Consider the following 24,368-nt stretch of genomic DNA (forward strand, 5'->3'; position numbering starts at 1 on the left):
CGAGAAGCGAGGCTGCATGGAGTGGCGGTCGATCATGCGCACTATCGAGAGCAGCGCTCGGCTAGTCTTCGCTGCTCCTATTAGAATGAATGGAACGGTAGTGTGTATGATCGATCTCCACTCCGTTTAGAGCCCTCGTCCTCGGGATTGTGGAGGCCACAACAATTGGACCTCCATCCCTTATCCCCCATTCAATGGATTAACTTTTAAACTTGAGAACACTCCTGTAAGGGGACTTCATTCTTTGGTTTTTTACTTTTCTTTTCCTGCTACTTGTTTTTTGTTTGTTTTTTTAAATCAACTGGAGCATCCTTTGTTTAAAGAGAAAAATTGCCCTGAAAAGTGTGAACAGTGACCACCGGGGCTATCCTGGGTTTTAGTCCCATCAGACTTGTTATAGGAGACCTCATGATCCCCGGACCACCGGAAGTAGTGGCATTGTATACACAGCACTCCCATATGGGCATTGTCTGTGGAGTGATCATGGAGTGGCAGAAATGGCTGAATTTCCTCTATATATTATTGATCACCACAGTAAAAGGTATTGATGATATTATTTATCGGGAGTACACCGGCGATCAGTACTCTAAATGACTGTAAAACTCTCCCTGCAACTTTTAGCAGTGCTCTCACAATTGTTTTCACCTTTTTCATTCATCACTATGTATTAGTACTAATTACTGTTCTTGGGAGAAATGCTGGTAACATATGGAGAATATTTCAGTCCCTAATCCTTTAAAGTTATTGTAATTCCACCCACTGCCCCTAGTGGGAGCTCTTACATTTTGGATGAGATTCTTTTCTGCAAGTGAAAAAGAGGCGGGGCATTATCTATAAATTCCTTGACAGAAGCCTCAGTAGGTCTGTGATGTTAAGACGCTTGACGACTCGCTCGACGACTCAACTTCTCCTAGGTTCGAAATTATTTGGATTATCTGCTCATGGCCCCACAAGGGGCGAAGACCAAATCGGAATTTCTGGCAATGACCCTGGCCTTATTCTTCCTTTTGGTGAGAGTTTACGTTTTTTAAACTTTTAGATACTTTTAAACTTTTATAATATATTTGTGTATGTGTGTGTGTGTGTATATATATATATATATATATATATATATATACACATAAATATATATATTTTTTATAAAGTGTATTTATTTTACACTTACCAAACTTTTTAAAAGTTGTTTGAAAAGTCATTCTAACTGGGTTTCGCATTCTCCTAGTGCATAAGTCAGCCCGTGACATGGATCCACATTTCTATAATGTCCGGTTCTCAGATCTGTGTTTGTATCTGATGTATATGTGAAAAATATTGATGGCAAAACAGATAAAAAAGCAAAAACTGAAAAAAAAAAAAAAAATCTATTAGTACTTTGTTAGTATTTCGCTTACAGTAACCACCAGAGGTGACACCAGAAATTTTTTTTTTCCCCATTTGAACCAAAAAGTCAAAGCGCCAGGTGCCTTCATGCATTATTTCAGGTGCCTTCATGCATTATTCATGAGAAGTCATACCCTACAGTATGTTAAGGTATTATCTATGTCAAGTATGATTGGTTTGCAGTAAGTCCCATCCGATATGGACACTTCACATGTCAATAGTGAAGACTTACAAGGGTCAATAAACTGCAAACGAGCCTTGACGATCCTTGGCATGTCGTCGATCAACCGATGAATGAGAAAAACTCTTATCGGGCAGCTGATTAGATCTTTCCTACTGGCCATTGACTCATCGTTAGCAGTACACGGGGATGTGCCGGTGACATCTTACCCGGGACACAATCATATTAATTATCTCCATACAGTATGACTGAGGCTTTAAACCGGCACCGACCGATTAATGTGTTCGCAATCGGCACTTGTTACGGGCAAAAAACTGCCAAATAATTAGTGTTTCCACTAAGATCTCAGAGTCTTCCGCTCCTCTTTGTAGAGATCCAGCTGGTATAGGCTGCCTAATAGGCAATGCTCTCTGGGAAATAATATTCAAATTAGCTCTCCATAATTTCTGCAGTAGGAGAACTCTGCAACGCTCCAGGACGATACAGAACATTTATAGTTCATGTGCCAGTAGTCTATTAGTAATGTTGCATCATGTACATGCTAATTATACGAGAGTTCAGAGTGAATATTTAGTGAATCACTTTGGCACCGCTCCAGGATTCCCAGAAAATGCGCAGTTTATATTTAGAGTATGGCGGCACCATCTCACCACTCCCAGTGCAGTCCACATGCGGCCGACTCCCGATTATTATCAGAATATATTAGATTTCTTATTATTAGCCGTGCATAATTCACAAACAATTATAGAACATTACGATTGGCATGATTGCTGGGCAATTCTTGTAAATATCTATTGGGACTTATTCAAATGTCTTTTTTTATTATTATTATTATCTAACCATTTTTCATTCATATTTTATCTGTTTTACCATCAGCGTGGTGCCCGTTTTTCTCGAATGCAAAAATTTTTTTTCCCCAAACTTCTAACAGTAAAAAGAAAAATGGAAGCGCTAAGATGCAACACGGATATATCAAAGTGCTACCCATTTTATTTTCACTTTGATCTGCAAATCAGATAAAAAACAGACATATCTCCGACTTTTGGGGGGTTTTTTTGGGGTGGGGGTTTGCAGGCAATTGGTGTAAACTGGTTGTGTACCAGCTTCATTCTTTCGGAGATTTAAGTTGCAACATACTGGACGTTCTCCTTCCTTGTTCTAGAAGGAGAAAAATTAGCACTTTAAGATGAAACTTCTGAAACGCGCCCGTTACATGTGTCTCCTCCTTACATGATAACGGCACTGCATTTCCCAGGACTTTTACAATTTTTTGGAAAAGGGGTACCAGGAAATTTGCATAGTTCCTCGCCAAACAGAGATGGGACTTACACAATGCCCCTCCTCAAAGGAGCATTTCTGTGATGGATTGGGCCAGTCCTGGGCAGGATTGGGGTTGGGACTAAAGGGTCTCTAGATTGACAATGTTGATAATGTGACAGCAAACTAGAAAGAGGTGTTGAAAAGTTTGTGCACTAGGATGTCATTAAATATATTCAGGATTTTAGGTAATTTAATTTAGGTAGTGATAATAAGAATGCAGGGGTGACACAGGCTTTATATACCCTGCATTTTCTGTTGGCCTTATTTAATATGCAGTCTGGAAGATTTCCTCATTGAGAATTGGGATGACTTTAACCATGATGACGCATCGTTCAAATCGAGCACAATCGCAAAATTCATTACATAATCAGGTCATAAACTCACGAATTACTAGATAATTTTAGCCAGTGTAGATTAGGTTTCATAATTGTGATCTTCAATGTACAACCAATATGGCCACAATGGCCAGGAGACAAGATAGGGGGAGTCTTTTTAAAGGAATTTTCCCATAATGGAACGTTACCCCATATCTATACAATAGGGGATAACTTGCTGATCGCTGAGAACCGGAGCCAGTCGCATAGACAATGAATTGAGCGGTGGTCGAGCATGCGCACCTCTACTCCAACCAGACATGATCGTGGGATCTAAAGCCCCTGTTCTTGGGATTGCACGGGGTCCACCAGCAGTCATTAAATTAACACCTTTCCCAACGTTTGAGGATAACTTTTGATTGTTTAATTACTCCTATAGGGGGTAGAATGATTTCTAATTTTCTTTTTTTCTTTGTTTGCTTTTATCTCCTCGAGTTTTGGCAAGATTTATATATTAATCTCCTTCTTCTCACTAACTTTTACATTTATGGTGATAAAACCCCTATGCCATGAGGATGGAAGGCAATGAACTCTGCCCAATACAATAAGCTGCAGGTGTCCATTGTAATATACAGCTGAATTCCTGGTGCATTCTCTGCAAGGAACAATTTTTTTTTGCAATTTTTTCTCAAAATTGTTCATACCGCACTGATTGGCTGAAAAAGGAAACATAGTCATGTGTCGAGCACAAGCCAGACCAGTAGTGGACCTGATGTGACCGGGACTGGATTTGATAGCTAAAGGTCGAGACACCTTTGATAATAAATTTATACTAGTAGCTTGTACAATTTTTTACTTTTAAGGGGTTCTCCAGTCTATATTTAAAGTTGACAAGGGGGCACCCAGCCTGGAGAAAGATAAAAACACATACTCACCCCACAAATCTGTAGTCTCACCAGACCAGAAATTATGGCATCCCAAACACGAGTCAACTGGTCCTTCAGCCGATCAGTGGCCTCAGTTGTCAGTTCCCTGGTGGTCATGATATGATCGCCTCCGATCTGGCACTGTAGCGGGGAGAAGATTGAAGGGATTACTGTGTAGGCTTAAAGTTTTTCAGGAGAACCCCTTTAAGTACATTTGTAGATGTTTCAATAAAGGAGGTCACTACATTAAACTCTTAGAGATGACCTTGTTGTTTGGTTATCTGACACGGATAACGTAATGTGATGTACAAGAGTGTCCAATACATTTTGATTTAGCTTAAAAATTACCATACAATTTAATACTACACGTTATTCATTCATTTTTCATTATTTATTCATCGATTTATTGAAAAATTCAGCCGTAATTCTGAAGCTCATGGTCTTGAAGCTCCCCAGCCGTGAGCTTTACTTATCAGGCGTAAAGCATAGGAATGCAGTTTTACTACTGCTGGTCTCCATTACGTAACAAGTCTGCTCTCTCTCCGGTATTTGTTTTTCGCACAATGAAAAAAATACGCAGTCAGACCTGACTTTCAGAAGACAGAAACTGATCTGTAGAAAAAGGGGTTTAATTAGAGGTGAGCAAAAATATTCACACTACCCTTGTCTGGTGACCACTTCGGTACTCCGTGGCAGCCGGACCAAGGGAATGCGAACCTCTTCGGTTGGCACTCTAATGCTGACAACCTAGGTACCACCTGCGATTACAGCCCCCCCAACGTCTTGATACCATGATGTATATCGCACCATGATGTTGCAGGAGCCTAGTGATGGCAAGAGGCAGCAGGATGCCGGCATTCGAGTGCCTGTCGAGTGGGTTCACACTTCCCTTGTTTGACCACCACAGAGTGTCCGAGTGGAAACCAGACCAGAGTCCTGCAAATCTTTTTGATCATTGCTAGTTTTAGCATTTTCTGAGCAGTCAGGGACTTTCTTGATGTACCTCTGTAAGGCTAGGGTTCCACGAGCATATATTCTCTCATCTGAGAGAATCGGGTCAATTATGCAAATCACACTCTGATCAAACTCTGATTTTCTCGGATGAGGAGAAGATGGAAGAAAAAACTTCTCCATCTCCTCCATTCTGTCAGCCCGTGGAAATCGGACTGCACTTAGATGTCGTCCGAGTCTAATGGATTCCACGAACTCACTGACCTGCATGGCCGAGTGCGATCCCAATATTGGATCAAACTTGAGCATGAAGAGTATGTCGGAGGAAAAAGTTAGACATGTGCACAGACCCATAGAATAATATTGGTCCGAGTGCGATCCGATGTTGGACTGAAAATATGTCCATCTGTAACTGACCTAACCAGGAGTAAAAAAAAAAAAGTATTGCGTAAGGATCCGTGGCTTAAAAAGGTTTTTCAAAGTGATCCTCTATCTATAGGATAGCTGGGGGGACAATTGCTCAATCCTAGGAATGGCGTTCTGCAAAACACTGGTTTGACAGAAATGGAGGTGCGAATGTTTGTACTTGGCTCCATTCATTGTCTATGGGACTGCCGGAAATAGCAGCCCCATAGACAATTAATGGAGCGGTGTTCGAGAATGGGCCCCTCCACTGTATTCAAAACATGGCTCTACAGAGTGCTGTTTTCTGGATCTCTGGGGGTCCCAATGGTCCTGTGAATACTGGATAATGTTTAATGTTGAGCAAAGTCCTTTAATCCAGGGTGCTAGTCAAATCAGATAGTACCTCCAGTGTGAAGGAATCAATAGCCATTAGTGTTACCTACTTACATGCTGGTGTATTATAAATACTACAGCCAATGCATAGCTTTCCTTCTGCTAGTGGACAGGCTCTTCCTGATGCGATGTCACATCAGTGCAGCTCCCTCCTCCCTCTCACAGCTCTGATACTTTATTTTTTTTGGTAACTGAGATTTCAGAACATAGAGGAAACTTACTAACAGATAAAGGGGTAATACAGGTTGTTAAATGGTGAGGGTGATGCCACAATCCTGTAATAACATATACTCCAAAATGTAATGTATTCATTTCTAATTTAATATACACTTAATGTGAAAACCTAACGCTGATACGTCTTTCCTGCAGGGACTGGCACACGCATTCCCCATTCCTGGAAGAACTGACTTTGATCCTGATGAAATTTACTACATGAATGGAAATATTCGGTGTCTGAGATGTTCACCAGGTATTTTCGACTTCTTTTTAAAATATCTAATGCAAAATATAATGTTGTAACGTATAAAAACAAGGAAAATTGTATTATAAAGCATCCAGGTCTAGGCCTGCAAGGATGTTAATGTCAATATCCCTGATGGTCTTGAGTAATTTAGATGAGATATTTAGCAATGAAATGGTTAATGTTAGGACTCACAATATTCTAGGGTTGTGGGTTTCATTTTAGGATCCATGGTGGTCTAGGGCAGTGAAGAGTTAAGGACAATATACCTGGTGGGCTGGAGCAGTAAAACTTGCAATGTTAGGATTTCCAGGTTTATTTTAGGATCCTTGGTGGTCTAGGGAAATAAATGGCTAAGGATTGTGTACCTGGTGGTCTGGAGCAGTAAATACTGGTAATGTCATAACATTATATAAGGAAGATGCAGTCATGGACATTGGGTCACTATGAATGCAACATGGACTTTCAGGGACTGATGGGACTAACAGACTCCAGGAAGCAGAGCCAAAGGAAGGAGAAGTATATGAATGGTGAAATATAAACGGCTAGAATTATTTTTGTTATATTTCCAAGAAGCCTCGAAAACCCCGAATGTTTTGGTCTTTAGTGTTACGATTACCTGCAAAGTGAATAAAATCAGCAAAAAATCTAATATCACTGTAAAAATGGTTGTAGATTTTGGCCTTGGGAACTCAATAGAGCTGTTACGGAGTCACTGCACCTCCAAAGTACTACGTGGTGCCTCTAGGAGAGAATATCTCCATGTCATGAAATTAGATGGAGGAAGCCAGTATTTTTTAATAGGGGATAAAAAGACTGAACCGGAGTCTATCAGCACAGAATGACTGTTCAAACCAAGCACAATTGCTTGGTGCACCCTTGATGTGGCCGAACAGTTCAGTGCACCTTCCCACCTACTTGTCTAACCTCACGTGTCAATCAAAAAAGAAGGAGACGACTGGAAAACTAATAGGTCGGAAGGTGCACTGAACTGTTTGGTTAAGCCAAGAGTGCACCAAGCGACAGTGCTTGGTTTGAACAGTCGTTTTGTGTTAACAGACTACCTTTAACTTGAAGCTTTTGAACTCCTGTGCAGAATCCATAGTAGACCCCCTGCCCCCACTTTCTATTGTATTACCGGTCTCTTTTGTAGCAAAGGGGTCTTTGGCCCTCCTTGGCATGCCGCTGCTACCTCTGCATCCCCTACAGATATGTATATAGGTTGTGAGTGATATTACAGAAGAACTACAATACCAGACACAATCTAGAGACGGGTGTGACACTGTTTTCAGAAGAAAGTGGACACGTTTTTTTTTTTTTAACTCCGTACAACCCCTTGAAGAAAATAATTAGTAGTCTATTCGGAGCTAGAAAAACGGGAACTTTCTTGTCTTTACTTATTGTCCTCCCTTAGTCCGTATATGCACAACTGGAGCCCCTATAGGGTCTATCCGTACTGAGATCACCTGGAAGACCCCAGGATGAAATACTGGTTTTAGCTGGTGAAATGGCATATTTCGCACTCACCCCTCCCCACAGCCTTGTGATCTGTACAGTGAGGAAACTGCTGCTTTATTAGGGGAATTTGGACTGTGGACTGGAAAGACGGGAATTTCCTGATCTAGTTCATCCGGTGTTCGTCGTAGGATCTTGTGTAAAGAGTTTCTGCTACAAAACCTGCTAAATATAGAAGCTGTATGCATAAGACAAATACACAATTTGGGGGCGATTCATTAAGGTGTTTTTTTCCAGAAAACTACCAAAAAGAAACTTTGAAAACTTTTTGCACCACGCGAAGTTGTGGAAATATTCTGAGACTTTTGTCCAGTTGGAAGCAGCTCTGGCTAATTGGGAGGAGCTGAGGAGGAGCCAATGCGGAATGGACGTGGCAAAATTCAGCAAAAATTGCGGAGTTTCTTATGACAGAAGTGATTCTCCATTCCCTGACTAGAGTAGCATTTCTGGTGAGGTGCACAGGGGCAGATACAGAGCTCATATACCACCCGTAGGCGCCTAAAGGACCCCCAAACACATTAGATGGACAAACCTCTAACGTGCATGTGGGCCGTCTGGCTTCATTTGTCGGAAGAGATGGATCCGGCTGTTGGAATTTCAACTTCTGATCCTTTCGTTCTGATCGGCACAAAGATAAGCCGCTGCCAGATCATTCTCATGGAGAACACAGGAGCGATCCGCCGATCGTTCCTGCTTATGTGGTGGGGTAGATCTCATTCAACGATCTGTTCTGTATGGCCATCTTTAGGGTTTGTCATCCAGAGCCATAAAGTACTCTGTGCGCCACAATATGGGACTGTGTATCTTATGGAGGAATAATACTGGCCTATGTTGGGCACCTTCTTGGTGCTCCTTCTGGTAATCTGGTATGATGGCATCATCAAGATGCCTCATAGCAACTCAACACTACAACATGTCCCAAGTCATGCCATACCGCTATGTGACAAAGCCTGGGGAAATGAAGTGATGCTCACATGGGTACATTGATTTATCCGTGGGCAGTCGTCAGGACACTACATGTGGGTACTGCCATCTGAGATATGGGCAAAAAGAGGGCCAATAAAGCTGTATTAATCCAAGTCTAAGCTCCCCCTAGTGGTGGCTTCTGGCAGTTACATTTTTAGAATTTAGTCTCTGGCTGTTATATAATTTGGACATCTGACAATGATATTTGGGGGGACGGTGTAGATGCTGGTGTCGCGCCCAGGGGATGGGGACGTCTTGGTACCCGGACCTTTGCCTGGTTTTGGGGATGTCGCGGCGGTCGGCTCCCGGGCCCGTACCCTGGAGTCACTCTTGAAAAAGGGGATTGGAACTTGGATAAAATAAATAAATAGTTTGTGACGCCACCTGTGGTACCTGGTAATGATTACCAGTGCTGCTTCAGACATCTGGGGATGTTGGGATGGCAGCTGAGGTGTTTCTGCTTCCCACAGGTGGAGCGGGCACCCGGGGCAGTGTGGAGTTTGATGGTGGGTGGTGCTGGGACTTGTAGTGCAGGCGGGATGGATGGCGCAGCTGAAATAATTGACTGAGGCAGTACAAGTGCAGTCATCCGAGTTTTACTCACAGTTCTTGTACAAGGTTCTCAGGTACACTGTACGGGTGTCCGCCTCCGCGTCGCACTGCGTCTACCAGACCAGGGGTTCAGCTCTTCCTCAGATATGTCAGGAGCGCTTGACGGAACCCCGCTTTCTTTATGTTCTTAACTAGACCGACTTCCCGTGCTGGGTCTTCTCCCTCCTGCCCTGCGCTTCCCACACACAGTCCCGATCAGGTGCTCTGAAGTCCCTCTGGGCAACCTGGAGTTCCTGGACCTACTTGACCCTCACGGTGACTAGGATGAGACTGTGGCGACTGCTCCATGGAAGTGCAGAAGCCTCCGGTTTTTCCAGCCGAGACCTGGAGTAACACGGTTGGTCCAGGGGACTGTCCCCTTCTTGCGGCCTGATCCCTCTGCCTTCTGACAGATTCAGGGCGTACAGGTGTCGTCCTGCACTCACCGTACCCCCTAGGATCCCTTCTATAGAACGGAGCCTTCCTCCTCTGCTCCCCTCCTGGACCTCTGTTGCTAGGCCCCACTTATGGAGTAGAGCTCCTGAAGAGACTCTGCTCCCTGACTGACTCTCTGACTACTCTCTCTGTTCACTGACCTGCCACCCTAAGATGGCTTCCCTTTATATATCTATTCTCTAAGTGCTCCCCTAAACTGCTTCCTCCACCCACACCCACTACTGGTTCCCCCTACCTTTGGTTCCCCCCACTCCAGCCAGGGTCAGGGCTCAGCAGCTACGCACATTGCATGTTGCCCTTCCAGCCGGCCTGGAGCAGTGTAGTGTTGGATGCAGGTGTTGGGGTTCCGGGCAGCACTCCCTCCTTACCTGAGAGAAGGAGACACCACACCTCTGGGTGAGGTGCAGTACCTCTGTGGCGACAGAACCCTTAGGGGCGCCACACTGAGAACCCCACCAGTTACTAGAATGTAGGGGTAGAACTATTTAGCTAGGACCGAGTATAGACAATTGGATCTACATCAGAACCTAAAAGTCATTAATTTCCAGTTGTTATGGCAACAAGTGTTATGTAAGAACACATCACGCCACTCTACCAGGGTGCGGTTCTGTACAGCAGAGCTGTGACGTTGGAAGGGTTTTCAGGGTGGCAAGGAGCCATATACCAGATACTACGCAGGTATCACAGATTGTTCACATAGTTTTCTGCTGACACATTCATGTTCTAAGAACATTTCCCTTAGAATAAAGCCTTTAACTTTACAACATCCCTCTGCATCCGTTTCCTTGCATTAACCAGTTCGGACCAGGCCAATTACCTCTGTTACTGACCAGGCACAATTTTTTTTTCTTAACTGCAGTTTAAAGAGCTGTAAACAATTTTTGTCTTTAGGCCATTCATATAATTTTTCATCTTTTTTCCTGGAGCCTAATTTTTATATTTTTTCATACTTTCTTTTTTATTTCTTGCTGATTTCCGTTGGAAAATAAAGGAAATAGATGTCTGTTTGTCACATTTTTTTGTTAATTTTTTTAGAACCACTAAAATACATTTAACCCCCCTACTTCCTTAACAAATATTTATATTATCAGGCACATTTTACTTTGGATGGGGCAAGTAACAACTATTTGCATTGGCAGCAGCTGTTTATTTATCTCCTGCTTTTTAGTTATTTATTTCATAACATTTCAACATTTAACTACTTTGTATTATCTGATTTCCCTTGTAACTGAGGCTGGTATATTAGCCCCAGTTACAGTGGAAATTCACCCTGCTGGTTGTATAGCAGAGCTGACTGCGTCTCCGAGGAGCCAACACCTCCTACTTTCTCCTTACACCCAGCAAACACATAATCACTGGGTCCAGAGGAGAAAGCACTGTCAGTGCTTCCTATTACTGTATACACAGCGCTTTTTCAGCGTTGTGTATACAGTGATCAGGAAGGCAGAGACCCAAGGTTGGTGCTTTCCAATAGGGTGGAGGGGAGAGGCTCCTGCTGCAGCCACTTTTCTTTCAGTCAAACATAGGACTGTGAGGAAGAGGAGAGGTCGATATGGCTGAGCTCCTTGGACACATGGAGAAGATTTCTTTATTTTTAATCATTTATTTTTTAATATTATTAGGAAAATGAGACAAAATAGAATCAAATAAAATAAGGGAGGAATCAACAGGATATGACGTTTTCCATTAGTGACCTTGTTTATATCTAGGAGTAACAGGTCGTCCAATGCGGTAGGGTTAATAATTCTTACAATCTTTTGTTTCTTTTGTAGGTTTTTATGTCCTGAACCACTGCACCAGTCCGGACTCTCTGGGTACGTGTGCACCATGTCATCCTGGACATACATACAGCGAGCACCTGACTGGTCTGACGTACTGCCTTCCATGTACAGTGTGCCGAACAGGTGAGCTACTTCTCTCCAGTAGTTCCTTTGTGGACATCATAAAATCCAGTTTTCTACAGGGTCCTCTTCTTTTAATGTAGCGGGGTAGCACGCTAAACATCTACAGATCTTCTTCATCCATAAGTTAAATACCTTTTAAAAATCCCTGAGCTCCCCTGATTCTGCCACTCTTTTCTGTTTTGTGCTATATCGTACCATTGCAGAAATATTCACATTTGTTGCATCTGGAGACCAGTATGTGAAATCTCCGCTTGGCAGAACAACTGGGTGTTTCTTCACAGTCTTCTCTGGGGGCGTGCTCTTTCAACCATCCCTTCCAGATGCTGCCAATCACATTGCATTTGGGAGGGAGGAGTGAAAGCGCACGCCCCCCAAAGAAGACTGAAGAAACGCCCAGTTGGACTGCAAGCAGAGATTTCACATATTGCGCTCCAAAATCAACAAATGTGATTATCTCTGCAATGGAGTGGCGTAGTGCAAAACAGAAAAGAGCTGCAGAATCAGTGGAGCTCAGGGATTTTTAAAAGGTATAGAACTCTATTTTTTGAGTAAGTTACAGGTCCTCTTTAAGAGCAGCTCCCTTGTGGGTACTTCAGCATCCCACCTTAATCGGAGGTATGCATGAAATAGGCTCTTTGTTTAAGGACATACTGTACCAGCAAGGAATCACTGAGCTACTTTGACTCATCCCTGACCTGTGGCTTATTCACTAATTTAACCACAATGACTTGCTAGAACTTTCTGGTAGGGAGGGTGTGCAGGAAGCTGGGGGTTTTCCAGCCTATCCAACTACTGAGATGATGTAAAAGTGCATTGTCAGTGTGACAACTAGCAATGAAGAACACAGTACGGTTATATGCATATATCCAACATTGAGAATAAGTCTTAAAACTTCCCATTTCTGGGGCTCCACACCAACCATACAGTCATTCTGTGAGATAATTGGCATCTGACAATCATTTCTATTGTTTGTGATGATATGCAAAAAATATATAATTTAAGCAAGACTTTCCTTGACCACAGGTAAAGATTAACATTGATGTCCTAACTCTGATCAAAAAAGAGTTTCTTGTTTGCACCCCTTCCGAACCCAACCCGCACTCCTAACAACGCCAGCCACCTTTGTCATTACAGATCAAAGAGAGGAGTCTCCATGCACAACCACAAAGAACAGCGTGTGCCAATGCAAGGAAGGGACCTTCTGCCCAGCTGATGAGTCCTGTGAGATCTGCCAAAAATGTACAACCAGGTGAGGCCTCAGCATGGCGCGTGGGCGGGCAGCTTATCTACATTGCCTTTTATTGGACATACTTGTCTGCTATCCAAAGATCAGACGTCCGCTTTTCTCACGGACCAGAAAAACACACTGGATATTTAGTGTGTGGTCTAAGTGTCATCTATTTTTCCTCGCACGTGGAGAAAAAACGAAAGTTTCTCTACTTTTTCCTATGTGACGGTCCATGAAAATTGGACCGCACTCATATGTCATCCGAGTGCAGTCCGATTTTTTTCATGGACCCACATTGCCAATTTTGATCCGACACTCAGATCAAAATCAGACTTGTTTTCGTGATTTTCAGAAGACTGGTGAAAATGGAATGTCTGAATGATGCCTAAGGAGCATGAATTATGCATCTTATGGCATATGGTTCTTCTCTGATGCTTCATTTTTCCCAACATCTACCAACACGAGAAAGTTGGGAGCCCCCCATATACCATGTGATCGTCAGCGATCACACAGTAATGGTGGATTTGGACAACTTTAATCTACAATATTTGCAAATTGTTTTCAAGCTGAGCTATAAACTTTTAATAGATATGTGCTCATCATGATCGACTCTTTTCTTTTAATTCAGCTGTCCCCCAAATGAGGTGATACGGGCACCCTGCAATTCAACAGCCGACACGGAATGTGCACCTCCAGAACCTGGCATCAATCTAAGTAAGCTTCTCCTTATTGGCTTCTAGTCATCATATTTGTCTTCCTCTTGCCAAAATTCATTAAAATGTGTACAAGTTGTAACTAGTGATGATTGAGTATGTTTTGTTAACCCTTTCGCCGAGTATGCTCGGGCGAGCTCCGAGTATTTACAGCTGCTCGGTGATGTGGTTGAATCGCTCCCGGTGTGCATGATTTGCGACTGTTTGACAGCTTTAATACATGTGAGGAATGTGTAAGAAATAGACATTCCTCAAATGTAATAAAACTGTCAAACAGCTGCAAATCATGCACACGGGAGCGATTCAACCATATCACCGAGCAGCTATAAATACTCGGAGCTCACCTGAGCATACTCGGCGAAAGGGTTAACAAAACATACTTGCTCATCACTAGTTGTAACCACAAAATTGTCTCCACAAGAAACGATATAAAACAAGACCCAGATATAATTGGATGTAACTCTGTGTCCAGATTATGAACAAGACAGCTTTGTCTCCCTCTCCTAGCAAGAACTCTCACAGCATCTAAAGCACCAACCAGTAGCTCAACTACATTCAGCCATTCCTTTGCATGTAGCCAAAACCTTATATCCTTGTCTTCTTTAGTTTATATGAATAGCTCTGTGTCCAGATTATGAACAAGGCAGCTCCCTCTCTCCCTCTCCTAGCAAGAACTCTCACAGCATTTAAATCACCAACCAGTAGCTGAACTACATCCAGCCATATCTCCACATGTAGCCAACCCCTTATAGCTGTGCCTCCTTTAGTTTATATGAATAGCTCTGTGTCCAGACTTTGAATGAGGCAGCTCCCTCTCGCCCTCTCTGAGCAGGAGGTGGCACAGTATCGGCAGCATAAATCAGCAGCTACATGTTGTCCAGTGAATAAATGTCATGTAGTCATGTAGGTGAAGCCTTATGGCTCCAGCTCACTTTCCTCCTGACATAATGTCTAATTTTGCTATTTTTTTTCAGCCGCTATCCTGGTGCCTGTTGGGATAGTTCTCTTGCTCTTGTTGGTTGGCGCCTGTGTCTGGTTCTTCTACATCAGGAAGTCCATTGAAAGTAAGTGTACGATCGAAACTCTGTGCTATGATATAGTGTAAACCAATGGTCTACAGCCTGCAGCTTTCCTGCGGTTAATAAACTACAACCCTCAGCATTCCCTACCAGTCATTGAGTCATAGTTCCACAGATTGCAGATGTGTCCTGGACTAAATAGAGCATAATATGTACCTAGAAAGTAGAATTCAGCCCTTCAATCCATTATACTCCTACAACCCTTATCCTAGCAGTTTGCCGCCCGTCCCTCACCAACCAATCAAGGATCCCCTTTACCGTCTCTGACTCAATCCTGAATAAAAGATTTGAAACCTAAATTTAATTAAATTTAAATCAAGGGGATCAGACGGGGTCTTCTCTGCTTGATCACAGCCCACAATGCTGCCTTCCCCATCTCTGTACACTCTATACATCTCCTCCTATTTCACCGCTCCCCTCAACCGTCCCACAGCATTCCGGTTTGGTGCCTTCACCTTTTGGTTCAGGTTCTGGCCTCTTTCTTTATATGTTGTGTCATTGTAGAGTAATTCCAACTAATTTTGACTTTTTCAATTTTTTTTTCAGATTCAAAATGGATCCCAAAGGTAAGTACAAATGCCCCGCTGCTGCTATATTTATTCTTCTAACACGTGTTGTCTCATTTTATATTTTTACACAAATCCTGTACTTTGCATTTACATAGGACATAGTACGCAGGTGTCGCACTAGCTTGGCCACCAAATGCATGCATATTTGCTTTTACCTGTCCTTATAGCAGAAGGAAGGTTTTGCTGATCACATTTAGCTTCATTTTATTTTCCTGTTATAGTCTCATGCACCACTCCCCTCCATCACAATTTCTCAATGAGGGAAATTACCTATGGTGATTGTATGAATAGTAACTTAACAATGGAAAATATTTAAAAAGTCCCTCAATTTTTTTTATTATTATTTATTTAATGAGTTGTCAACTTTTGCAAAGTGATGAATCTTTGTAAAAGACTCCTTTACCTAATTTTGCTTCCTTCTGTCTCCAACATCAGGCTGAAAGTGCTGTTTTAACTTCCGAGTTCACACTGTTTTACTAGCTGCTTTGTGCACAAGACATTGAAGCGCTGACTGCATGTCTTCCATACACAGCATTGTGTATAAGGAGTCCAGACAGCTCTGCCATGCAGTCAGCATTTCCCCTGTAACTGGGGCTAATATTCCCGCCTCAGTTACAGGGGAAATCAGATGAAAATATAAATATTTCAATATTTAAATGAACCCCCTCCTTCCTTCAAAAGTTTTTTATGACTTTATGACAGGCCCAGTGTGTAAAGTAATTGAAAAATAAAAAAAATAAAAATGCCACTTTCTGTCCAAACTGCAGTTATGGGCCATGCCCAGGTAAAATAAAAAAAAATAAAAAACATGTATGATATATACAAATAATTGTTACACAGTAGGGAATTAATTTTTAAATGTATTTTAATAATTCTTTGTGGTTATTACAAAAAACTTTAAGTAAAATAATAAAAAACATGACTGATATATAAAAATAATTGTTACACAATAGTTGTTGTGTAACGCTCAAACAATTGTTGTTGTGTAACGCTCAAATAATTGTTACAAAATAGGGAACAGATTTTTTAATGTATTTTTAGTAATTCTTTGCGGTTATTACAAAAAAAAGGGGGAAAAACAGACACATATTTTTTTTATTTTTCCACTAATATCGCCCCATAATCATCAAAAGAAAAAGTAATATAAAAGTGGAGTATCATATATCATGAAAAAAAGGCACAAAAATATCCGAACAAGAACATCTTTTTTATAGCTCTTTAAACTGCATGTACGGGAAAAAAAAAAGTGTTTGGTCAGGAATGGAGTTAATGGGTCAAACTTCATCTATAGCAATGATCTGTACTCAGACACTGTGTACAAAGACTCTGTGTGACCTTCTCTGCTCCTTCCCCATTATCTTACATGGAGAGTGTTTGTACATAGTGTCTGAGAGTAGGGATTCTTACTAGACCTTCAGTTCAAAACATCTACTAAAATGGCATAAACTAGGCAGATAAACCAGCACTTTCAGCACCGTGTGGGAGATAGAAGGAAGCAAAGTAGTTTAACAAGTGTATTACAGAGATTCAAATTTTTGAAAAGCTTAAGGAATAATTAAATTAAAAAAAAAGTTTAGTTACTCTATCTTATCAACACATAAATTATCATTTTACGTCACAGTGGCCATAAGATTGTCAGAATGTTCACCATATTTGTGACCATGTAAACCTTACTTGCACAGAGAAACATTATAAGAGATTTATCACTAATATTATAGAATGCTTGATTTAGGCTGTGTGCAAAAATAGTGTAAATTGTACCAAAATTATCAAAATGCTGCAGAATCCATTGGGATATGGGGAAATTCATTACTTCTCTTAGCCAATCCCCCTTTTCTCTAAACTTTCCAAGAAAGAAAATCAGTTCTAAAAAAAAAAGAAGTTATAATCCATTTTGGCAATTACTATGCTCTCCATATTTTTGCTGCAGTTTCTAATTTTGGTTCCTAAATCTCCCTTAATGTGCTGTATGTCACGCCCTGTCCTGCCCTGTCTCTTCTTGCTTTATAAGCCATATATTGCTTATTTTGGGTGATTAGATATTTATTTCCGGCACAAAGATATAAGCTCCTACAAGTTTGTGTTCACTGACTGAGACGTGCAAACTCTATTTAACTGGCAGATATTAACTGTGTCTTTAAAATGTGATGAGGCTTCAGAGGAGGACACAGAGACACCTTTCCTATCACCGATGCTTTGCCTGAAGGAAAACATCACAGAAAATGAAAGAAATGAAGGTAGGCTGAAAATTAAAATTGTGCTTGCATTTCAACCCTTCTTCTTAAATTTCAAATCTCTCCTATAGTTTTAGTTTAATCCAGTCCTAAAAATTTGTATATGTAATATTAGGCCCTAATCACAGTCTTTAATTGCAACTAGAAGGGCAGATTTAACTTGAAACCTCCAATCCAGCAGTTTTACATTGAAAGGACAATCCCTACAAACAATCCAGCAGTTTTACCTTAAAAGGACAATCCCTACAAACAATCCAGCAGTTTTACCTTAAAAGGACAATCCCTACAAACAATTCAGCAGTTTTACCTTAAAAGGACAATCCCTACATGTTAGCAGGGTTTCTTGACAATAGGCTGATCACTGTACCCATGTTGGAAACCCAATGATCGTCTGTAATCTGTGAAAAACACTGGCAGTAAGTGCTCGATTTCCCTGCAGCGCCACCACAGGGGAAACTACGCATTACGCAGTGTCCACTCAAATTAATATCTTGTCTGTGTAAGTCAGGACAGGACAGGTCCTCAAGAGTGAGAGAAGTTCTTTGGCCACTCTGGCCAAGAAATGAGGGTCTGGAATAGAAGATCCCCTTCTATTAATTTAAAGATACATAATAGGGTATGCAAAAACTAGCTTCCAAAACTGGAAAACCCCTTTAAGAGGTTAGTTTCGCCGACATTAGTCTACTGTGTATAGGGGAAATACAAAAAACCAAACTGCCTATATACAGCTACACTTCCAACAATTATGAAAAACAAAAAAGAAAAGGAATCTGATACATCTATGACGTAAAATAGTAATTGTTATTTAATTCATCATTAAAACCAATAAAAAGTATTAAAAAGGGAAAGGTAACATGGAGACCCCACATATCCAGATTATATAGACAGCTATAAATAAATAGTTCAAATAATGTATGCTCTGTTAATCCATATGTAGAAATTAATAATATAATAAATTCTGGGGCTGTAACAATAAAGCAGTAGCAAAGAATATTTATGTGATATAAAGAATAGTCTGAATGCTGAAGTGAGACAATCAATAATATAGCACAGAGTACATTCAATGAATAAATCTATATATGATAGCACATGGAACTGACAAAAGCATAAGCATCAGTGTCAGTACTAAAAGCAGGGAGTATGCGATTGGTACTATATACTACTTAGTCAATCCAATGGCGCTAGTTCACATAGAGATTTTAAAACGAGTATAACACAAAACACAAACAAAATAGTTTCAGCATGCTGACACGTATGAGATACTCATCTGTACAACCTGGATGGAGTGAGGACAGGTACCCCAACGCGCGTTTTGCGTTAGCTTCTTCAGGGGGAATACATAGGACAACATGTAGGACTCCTTTAAATAAGAGCTCACCTAAATGAACAGACCAAGTGGCTGAATGTGTATAGGGACATTAAGACTGCTTTTACACATACAGTAGATATCTGACCAATTTCTGTTTGTCCAATTAAATTATCAAGATTATCTACAAGTCCACATAAAAGATGCAAGTATCTGACCAACAAGCATTCAGCTAATATTGGCCTGTTTAAAAGGGCAACAAAATACCGAAATTATATTTTAGAAATTCGCCTCATTTGCCCAAAAGCCGATCTAACATGCGAAAAAATGTGCTTTCCAAGCACAAGAATAGTAGCAAGTAAAGATCATCTGAATGGAGAGGCTTTCTTTTAGGACAACTATAAGAGATGAGGATGGAAATTTAATGTAATCTAACAAAATATCTGTGTGTGTAAATGGCCGACTAAGAGCAATTTTTTCATCTGTAAAAGTGATCGGATTGGTCAGAAATCTCTGTGTATAAACACAGCTTAAAGGGAAGCTACATCAGAAAATGATTTATTGTTTAATCCAGATTTTTGTGTTTAAATCAATTTTTTTAAACATTTCTGGCATTGTTTTTTTCTCATATTACGATCTTTATTCTAAAAACAAAATTAATAATATTGCTATTTTCAAAATGGCCACTGGGTCTTTTTTATAGATTTTCAGGAGATTTTCAGGAGATTTATCAGGAGAGGAGGGATTAGAATGATGGGTAATGCCTGTCTACGCAGCTAATAACACAGGATCCACTAATTACAATAAGAGATGTCACAGCTCCCCCTTCCTTCATTATGACCTTTGCACACGCTCATTAGATGCTTCAATGCAAAAGATAGGATCTGACCATTGTGGCTAATGTTCATGTAAAGTCCTTCTAATGCTCTGGTAAAACAACTGTGTATGCAAACTGTTGTGCTGATATCAGTGTGTGATTACTGCCGCCTTCTCACAACACATTTTCTTTTTATCTTTACAGCCATTAATGACGTTTTCAATACTTTTGTGGATCTAGTTCCCGCAGATAAATTTGAGAGATTTGTTCGAAAACTGGGACTTTCTAATAATGACATTGAAAACACAAAACAGGACAATAGAGGGGCAGAAAACCAGCGTTATGCCATGCTGTCACAACTGCACCAGGATAAAAAGTTTGACGTGAACATCGGGTTGAGCAAACTGGACTCCATTAAATTGGGGAAAGTGGTGCAAGAAATAACTGCCAAATTGATGGAGGATGGATGGTTCGAGAGGTCGACCTAAGAACACCATGCACTTTAGATAGATGTTGGCTGAAATATGGTCGGACGATCATTCAGCCAGCTGCTATCCCGCCGATCTCTACCATACGAAGGAGCACTCTGCCGGCTGGCCGAGCGCTCCTGTGTTCTATGAGATAGCCCCAGTCTGACATCTGTGGTGGCAAATTATCTCATGGAGAATAAAAGGATCGGGACATGCTGGATCCTTATTTCTAAGGCCCCCATACACCTTAGACTGTTTTCAGCACCCGCTAAAATCAGGCGGTTCGGCCGACGTTAGTCTAATGTGTATGGGGGCTTTAGAGGCAAATCTTATTTATTGTAATTTTATTTTTGTAAAAAAAAACTGTTAAAAAAGTCGTTAAAAAATAAATAAAAATAAAACCTACCCTAAAAAAATAAAATTTTCATCAAAAACCAAAGTCATGAGCTATGTAGTCTGTCATTGATCTGTGGGAATGTGTTAGTGTAACTGACACTCACCATTCACTGCCCAACTGACCAAGAAACTGACCATATAGCCAGAAATATCTACATTTTTCAACATTCTGTGAAGTGTAAGGGACCAAAAAAAACTATATATATATATATGTATATATATATGCGACCGACCGGACGCAATCAGCAGAGCGGTGTTTAAATTTGGCGCCAAAATCGCTGATTGGTCGAGTTCGGCAACCGCGACCAATCAGCAAAGCGGTGTTGAAATTTGGCGACTATATCGCTGATGGTCACGTTCGCTGGCCGCGACCAATCAGCAGAGCGGGGTTTAAATTTTGCGCCAATAATGCTGATAGGTTGCGGCCGGCGGTCGCGACCAATCAGCAAAGCGGTGTTTAAATTTGGCGCCAATAATGGTGATTGGTCACGGCCGCGACCATTCAGCAGAGGGGTGTTTAAATTTTGCGGCAATAATGCTGATTAGTCGCGGCCGGCAATTTGGCGCCAACAATGCTGATTAGTCGCGGCCTGCAACCGCGACCAATCAGCAGAGCGGTGTTTAAATTTGGCGCCAAAATCGCTGATTGGTCGCTTCTGGCCACCGCGACCAATCAGCAGAGCGGTGTTTAAATTTGGCGCCAATACTGCTGACTGGTCGCGGCCGGCAACTGCGACCAATCAGCAGAGCGGGGTTTAAATTTGGCGCCAATACTGCTGATTGGTCGCGGTCGCCGGCCGTGACCAATCAGCAGAGCGGTGTTTAAATTTGGCGCCAAAATCGCTGATTGGTGGCGGCCGGCGGTCGCGACCAATCAGCAGAGCGGGGTTTAAATTTGGCGCCAATAATGCTGATTGGTCGCAATCGAAGGCCGCGACCAATCAGCAGAGCGGTGTTTAAATTTGGCGCCAAAATCGCTGATTGGTCGCAGCTGACCACCGCGACCAATCAGCAGAGTGGTGTTTAAATTTGGCGCCAATACTGCTAATGGGTCACGGCCGGCGACCGCAACCAATCAGCAGAGCGGTGTTTAAATTTGGCGCCAATAATGCTGATTAGTCGCGGCCGGCATCCGCGACCAATTAGCAGAGCGTTGTTTAAATTTGGCGCCAATCTCGCTGATTGGTCGCGGACGTCAGACGCGACCAATCAGCGTGCTTGGCGCCAAATTTAAATAACACTCTGCTGATTGGTCGCGGACGCCAGACGCGTCCAATCAGCAGAGTGTTATTTAAATTTGGCGCCAAGCACGCTGATTGGCCGCGTCTGGCGTCCGCGACCAATCAGCACAGCAGTGTTTAAATGTGGCGGCAAGATCGGTGATTGGTCGCGGCCGCTATTTAAATGTGGCGCCCAAATCGGTGATTGGTCGCGGGCAGCGGCCGCGACCAATCAGCAGAGCGGTGTTTAACTTTAGCGCCAAGATCACTGATTGGACGCGCTCTCCGCACGCGACCAATCAGCGAATCGTATTGGTGAGGAATGGGGAGCGGAATCGTGTTAGTGAGGACCGGGGAGCGCCGCTGCCTGTGCGGCTACTTCCGCTGAGAGAAGCCAGGAGATGAGCGACTGCTCGCAGCAGAAGTATCCCGACTCGCAGCGCCGCTCCCCGGTCCTCCCTTGACACCCTAGCCGCTGATCTCCCGACAGTAGTCGCATGGTGTTACTAAGGTCCGGACATTTGTGTTCAAAATCGCTGATTGGTCACTGGCGCTGCCCGCGACCAATCACCGATCTTGGCTCCACATTTAAACACCGCTGTGCTGATTGGTCGCCAACGCTGGGCGCGACCAATCACCGATTTTGTCGCCACATTTAAATCGCGTCCGCGACCAATCAGTACAGCGGTGTTTAACTTTTTTCCTTCCGCTGCTACCGGCCGGGAGATGAGCGCCTCGTGCCGCTCATCTCCCGGCTGCATCTCCGTCCCGCAGATGGGTCCGGCGGTCGAGGTCCTTCTGCTGGTACCGGCCGGGAGATGAGTGCCTCGCAGCGCTCATCTCCCGGCTGCATCGCCGCTGAGCTCCGTCCCGCAGATGAGCCGCTAACGGCCGCCATCTTTTTTCAGAAATCTCGCGGCGCTGATTGGCCGCTGCCGGACCAATGAGAGACGCGGGATTTCCAGGACAGACAGACAGACAGACAGACAGATAGACAGACAGACACACAGACGGGATAAGACAATTATATAGTAGATATATATATATACAGTACAGACCAAAAGTTTGGACACTACCTCTTGAAGCTCATCAAGATAATGCCAAGAGTGTGCAAAGCAGTCATCAAAGCAAAAGGTGGCTACTTTGAAGAACCTAGAATATAAGACATATTTTCAGTTGTTTCACACTTTTTTGTTAAGTATATAATTCCACATGTGTTAATTCATAGTTTTGATGCCTTCAGTGTGAATGTACAATTTTCAAAGTCATGAAAATACAGAAAAATCTTTAAATGAGAAGGTGTGTCCAAACTTTTGGTCTGTACTGTATATATTTATATATATATATACTGTGTATGTGTGTGTGTGTATATATATATATATATATATATATATATATATATATATATATATATAAATAGATCAAAAGCAGCACAAGAAAAAGATTTTTTTGAAAAAAGGTGCAAAGCCCCCCAGGTACACACCAGTCCTGTGAATATCCAAGAAAAAGAATGGAGGCAGCACTCAAACTGATGATGAAAAAATTGTCTTTTAATAGCCCATATGGTTGTGCAACGTTTCGGTCCCAAGATATGGACCTTTTTCTATATATATATAGAAATAGCTGGTGGGCAATTGACCTCAAGTATGCGATTTGCATACATGCGGTCACTTGCCAACTAAACGTGCCTGTATACATCTAGTCGGAATGTGGCTGGAAATATTCAAATCGCATACTTGCGATCACATGACCACGCTCTCCCAGCACTAGACAATCATGAGAGGGTGTACTGCGTGTTATGAGGATGCACAAGACTTGTACCCCAAGGCCGGACAACCCCTTTAAGCTTTATTTTATTTTAGAAGTCCAATGATAATTTTGGTGGGTTGACAAAGTGGCGTAACTTTAATTAATTAGATTGGTTGGCTTAGCCATGTCCTGTCCAGACCACGCTAGACCCATTTTGGAGAAACTGGCCAGGACTGCTGTGAAAACAACAACATTCTCAAGATTTTTTGGCAAATCTAAGTTCTGCCAAAATTTTGTGACATTTCAAAGTGTTTTAGGCCAGAAAACTACAGTAAACACATGCAAACAAGCCATTTTATTCCTGAACCTATTTTTTTTTAACTATTTTTGCCGCTTTTTGATTGCACAATGCCGAATATGGAGCAGATTCCATCATAATCCACTACAAAGAAGTGACAAGCACTTTTGTTTTACCCCACAAAACTTCTTCAGGAAAGAAATTAAAAAAGCTCCAAAAAACTTCTCATATGAATAAAAGTGGATTTCTCATGCAATGAACAGGAAGAGTTTTTGAAGTAGTATTTGAGAGGACTTTAGAATGGATCCTGATTTCCTTAAGAGGTCTTATGCGGCCTGCTCAGTAGGGTGTGGCGGCGCTGAACGACTTCGCTGGGCTAAGGTTTCTTGTAACTCACCTTTGCACACAGATCACATGAGTAATAGCCGTCCAAAGTGCGGATTTGTTATCTTCAAGGCATACAATGTGGGGGAGGGGGTAAAAAAAATGAAAATGGAAACCTGAGTCATCTCTGTTCCTTACCTATA

At 42.0% G+C, this 24,368-nt stretch overlaps 1 protein-coding gene and 1 long non-coding RNA gene across 3 annotated transcripts in view; one reads left to right on the top strand and one right to left on the bottom strand.

Moving 5' to 3' along the window:
• The window catches only part of LOC141166866 (uncharacterized), a 100,411-nt gene extending 92,481 nt beyond the window's left edge, over nt 1–7,930 (bottom strand). For both annotated transcript variants that reach the window (XR_012251354.1, XR_012251355.1), the window contains exons 1-2: nt 7,858–7,930; nt 4,131–4,262 (exon numbers count right to left, since the gene is read on the bottom strand). This is a non-coding gene — a long non-coding RNA (uncharacterized lncRNA). The remainder of the gene's footprint in view (nt 1–4,130; nt 4,263–7,857) is intronic.
• Nucleotides 844–20,479, top strand: LOC141166864 (tumor necrosis factor receptor superfamily member 10B-like). Its single transcript, XM_073654015.1, has 9 exons — nt 844–1,010; nt 6,240–6,339; nt 11,631–11,762; nt 12,897–13,011; nt 13,619–13,704; nt 14,678–14,767; nt 15,329–15,348; nt 17,474–17,588; nt 19,913–20,479. Exons 1-9 carry the CDS (start codon nt 942–944, stop codon nt 20,194–20,196), a joined length of 1,011 nt encoding a protein of 336 aa, XP_073510116.1. The 5' UTR covers nt 844–941; the 3' UTR covers nt 20,197–20,479.
• The last annotated feature ends 3,889 nt before the right edge of the window (nt 20,480–24,368 follow it).

Source organism: Phyllobates terribilis, unplaced genomic scaffold (assembly GCF_046119375.1).
Source record: "Phyllobates terribilis strain yellow unplaced genomic scaffold, ASM4611937v1 Scaffold_11__3_contigs__length_659146591, whole genome shotgun sequence".
Lineage (NCBI taxonomy): Eukaryota > Metazoa > Chordata > Amphibia > Anura > Dendrobatidae > Phyllobates > Phyllobates terribilis.

Bases quoted from the DNA above. Each gene is read 5' to 3' on its own strand.
- LOC141166864 (XM_073654015.1), top strand. From the start codon at position 942: ATGGCCCCACAAGGGGCGAAGACCAAATCGGAATTTCTGGCAATGACC. The intron at 1,011-6,239 runs GTGAGAGTTTAC...TCTTTCCTGCAG, and splicing joins TGGCCTTATTCTTCCTTTTG to GGACTGGCACACGCATTCCC. The intron at 13,705-14,677 runs GTAAGCTTCTCC...ATTTTTTTTCAG, and splicing joins AGAACCTGGCATCAATCTAA to CCGCTATCCTGGTGCCTGTT.